Genomic DNA, 2,792 nt, shown 5'->3' with positions numbered 1-2,792 from the left:
CGTATCCATACGACGTGGGGAACTCTGTGCCACCACTTAACCCTATCTGTACGTCGTGTTTTACTATCGTGTCCATACGACGTGGGGAACTCTGTGCCACCACTTAACTCTATCCGTACGTCTTGTTTTACTATCGTATCCATACGACGTGGGGAACTCTGTGCCACCACTTAACCCTATCTGTACGTCGTGTTTTACTATCGTGTCCATACGACGTGGGGAACTCTGTGCCACCACTTAACTCTATCCGTACGTCTTGTTTTACTATCGTATCCATACGACGTGGGGAACTCTGTGCCACCACTTAACCCTATCCGTACGTCGTGTTTTACTATCGTATCCATACGACATGGGGAACTCTGTGCCACCACTTAACCCTATCCGTACGTCGTGTTTTACTATCGTATCCATACGACATGGGGAACTCTGTGCCACCACTTAACCCTATCCGTACGTCGTGTTTTACTATCGTATCCATACGACGTGGGGAATTCTGTGCCATCACTTAACCCTATCCGTACGTCGTGTTTTACTACCGTATCCATACGACGTGGGGAACTCTGTGCCACCACTTAACCCTATCTGTACGTCTTGTTTTACTATCGTATCCATACAACGTGGATCATCACATTGTGGATTTGAAGGGTCTTATAATAGCAACATATTTATGTTGTTGTTGTTGTTGTTGTTGTTGCTGTTGTTGTTGTTGTTGTTGTTATCGATCCAGCAACAGCTGGGCTCTCGCCTTTCTGTCCCAAGCCGTGTAGTGATAAGTGCAGGTTTGCTACTGTTGCTGTAATGTTCCTTAGAGTGTGCAAACTATACTTCTTGTCAGCCCGGCTCACTTTTCATGAGTATTTCCCAGCTACTTCAGCAGCATTTAGTGAAACATTACATGACTGCATGTCTGACAACATTTAGTTCAACATTACATGACTGTATGTCTGACAATCACCAACAAAAACCTCCCCAAGACGTGCTGTGAACTAACGCAAAACAACAAACACGAGTCCCACACGCTCCTATGACCTGACGTAGTTGCGAACGCCATGAAACTTTTACAAAACTGAAACCAAAATAAACAAACAATCAGCAAAGACCAACTCAAACAAGATGTAGACGACCCAGTACATACTACATATTACTGCATAACAAATGGCTATCAGCAACACCCCCCCCCCCTCCTAAAAAAATATAAAAAGCAAAAACTAAAATGTAAAAAACCCCATGAAGAGAGAGGGACTCACGGCCTCAAATGAGCGCGCCAGGATGTAGAGTAGCGTGGAGCTCAGCCGGGTCAGGAAGGTGGTGGTGAGTAGCACGAGGTGACCGCCGAGGGGCAGCGTCTGACGGGAACACAGAAAGAAATACTCACTGAGAACACAGCGTCTGACGGGAACACAGAAAGAAATACTCACTGAGAACACAACGTCTGACGGGAACACAGAAAGAAATACTCACTGAGAACACAACGTCTGACGGGAACACAGAAACAAATACTCACTGAGAACACAGCGTCTGACGGGAACACAGAAAGAAATACTCACTGAGAACACGTCTGACGGGAACACAGAAAGAAATACTCACTGAGAACACAGCGTCTGACGGGAACACAGAAAGAAATACTCACTGAACACAACGTCTGACGGGAACACAGAAAGAAATACTCACTGAGAACACAGCGTCTGACGGGAACACAGAAAGAAATACTCACTGAACACAACGTCTGACGGGAACACAGAAAGAAATACTCACTGAACACAACGTCTGACGGGAACACAGAAAGAAATACTCACTGAGAACACAGCGTCTGGCGGGAACACAGAAAGAAATACTCACTGAGAACACAGCGTCTGACGGGAACACAGAAAGAAATACTCACTGAGAACACAGAAAGAAATACTCACTGAGAACACAGCGTCTGACGGGAACACAGAAAGAAATACTCACTGAGAACACAGCGTCTGACGGGAACACAGAAAGAAATACTCACTGAACACAACGTCTGACGGGAACACAGAAAGAAATACTCACTGAGAACACAGCGTCTGACGGGAACACAGAAAGAAATACTCACTGAACACAACGTCTGACGGGAACACAGAAAGAAATACTCACTGAACACAACGTCTGACGGGAACACAGAAAGAAATACTCACTGAACACAACGTCTGACGGGAACACAGAAAGAAATACTCACTGAACACAACGTCTGACGGGAACACAGAAAGAAATACTCACTGAACACAACGTCTCTCGCTAAACTTTGACCACTTGACCAACACACAACAACAACCACAACAACAACCACAACAACAACCACAACAACAACCACAACAACAACCACAACAACGACCACAACAACAAATGGAAGAAAATCCCATGTCATGAGAAATGTGCTCTCTCTTTGAACCGTCAAATGAAGTCTACTTAACAGACTTTGACTTAAACACCAGTACTTCCACAACACTTGGGGGAAATGAGAGAAATGATTTTAGAAAACGACCCAAAGTGTTAGAGATACCCCTTAACTCCCACATTCTCTCTTTATCTCCTCTACTCTACTCCTCTCTCTCCCTCCCTCTCCCTCTCTCTCTCTCTCTCCCTCTCTCTCCCTCTCTTCCTCTCTCTCTCCCTCCCTCTCCCTCTGAATGCCGCCCAGTGCAAGTGATAAAAGTATGAATAGATCGGTTGACGTGTGTTAGATGGCTGCAGTGTTAGGAGAGAGGCTGATCGCCCACCCACCCATTGAAGTTGGGTGTGTGGTTTTTTGTTGTTGTGTGTAGTGGCAT

At 45.5% G+C, this 2,792-nt stretch overlaps 1 protein-coding gene across 1 annotated transcript in view; it reads right to left on the bottom strand.

The window, feature by feature from the left end:
- Positions 1-2,792, bottom strand: part of LOC101846555 — a gene marked incomplete at its 5' end in the record, with an annotated part of 8,014 nt that overhangs the window by 1,325 nt on the left and 3,897 nt on the right. Inside the window, 1 exon segment of the mRNA XM_013090866.2 lies at positions 1,248-1,346. Within this exon segment, the coding sequence (XP_012946320.2) occupies positions 1,248-1,346 (99 nt within the window).

The sequence above is a fragment of the Aplysia californica genome, unplaced genomic scaffold (genome assembly GCF_000002075.1).
Source record: "Aplysia californica isolate F4 #8 unplaced genomic scaffold, AplCal3.0 scaffold01601, whole genome shotgun sequence".
Taxonomy (NCBI): domain Eukaryota; kingdom Metazoa; phylum Mollusca; class Gastropoda; order Aplysiida; family Aplysiidae; genus Aplysia; species Aplysia californica.
This window is presented reverse-complemented; position numbering and strand designations above follow the sequence as displayed.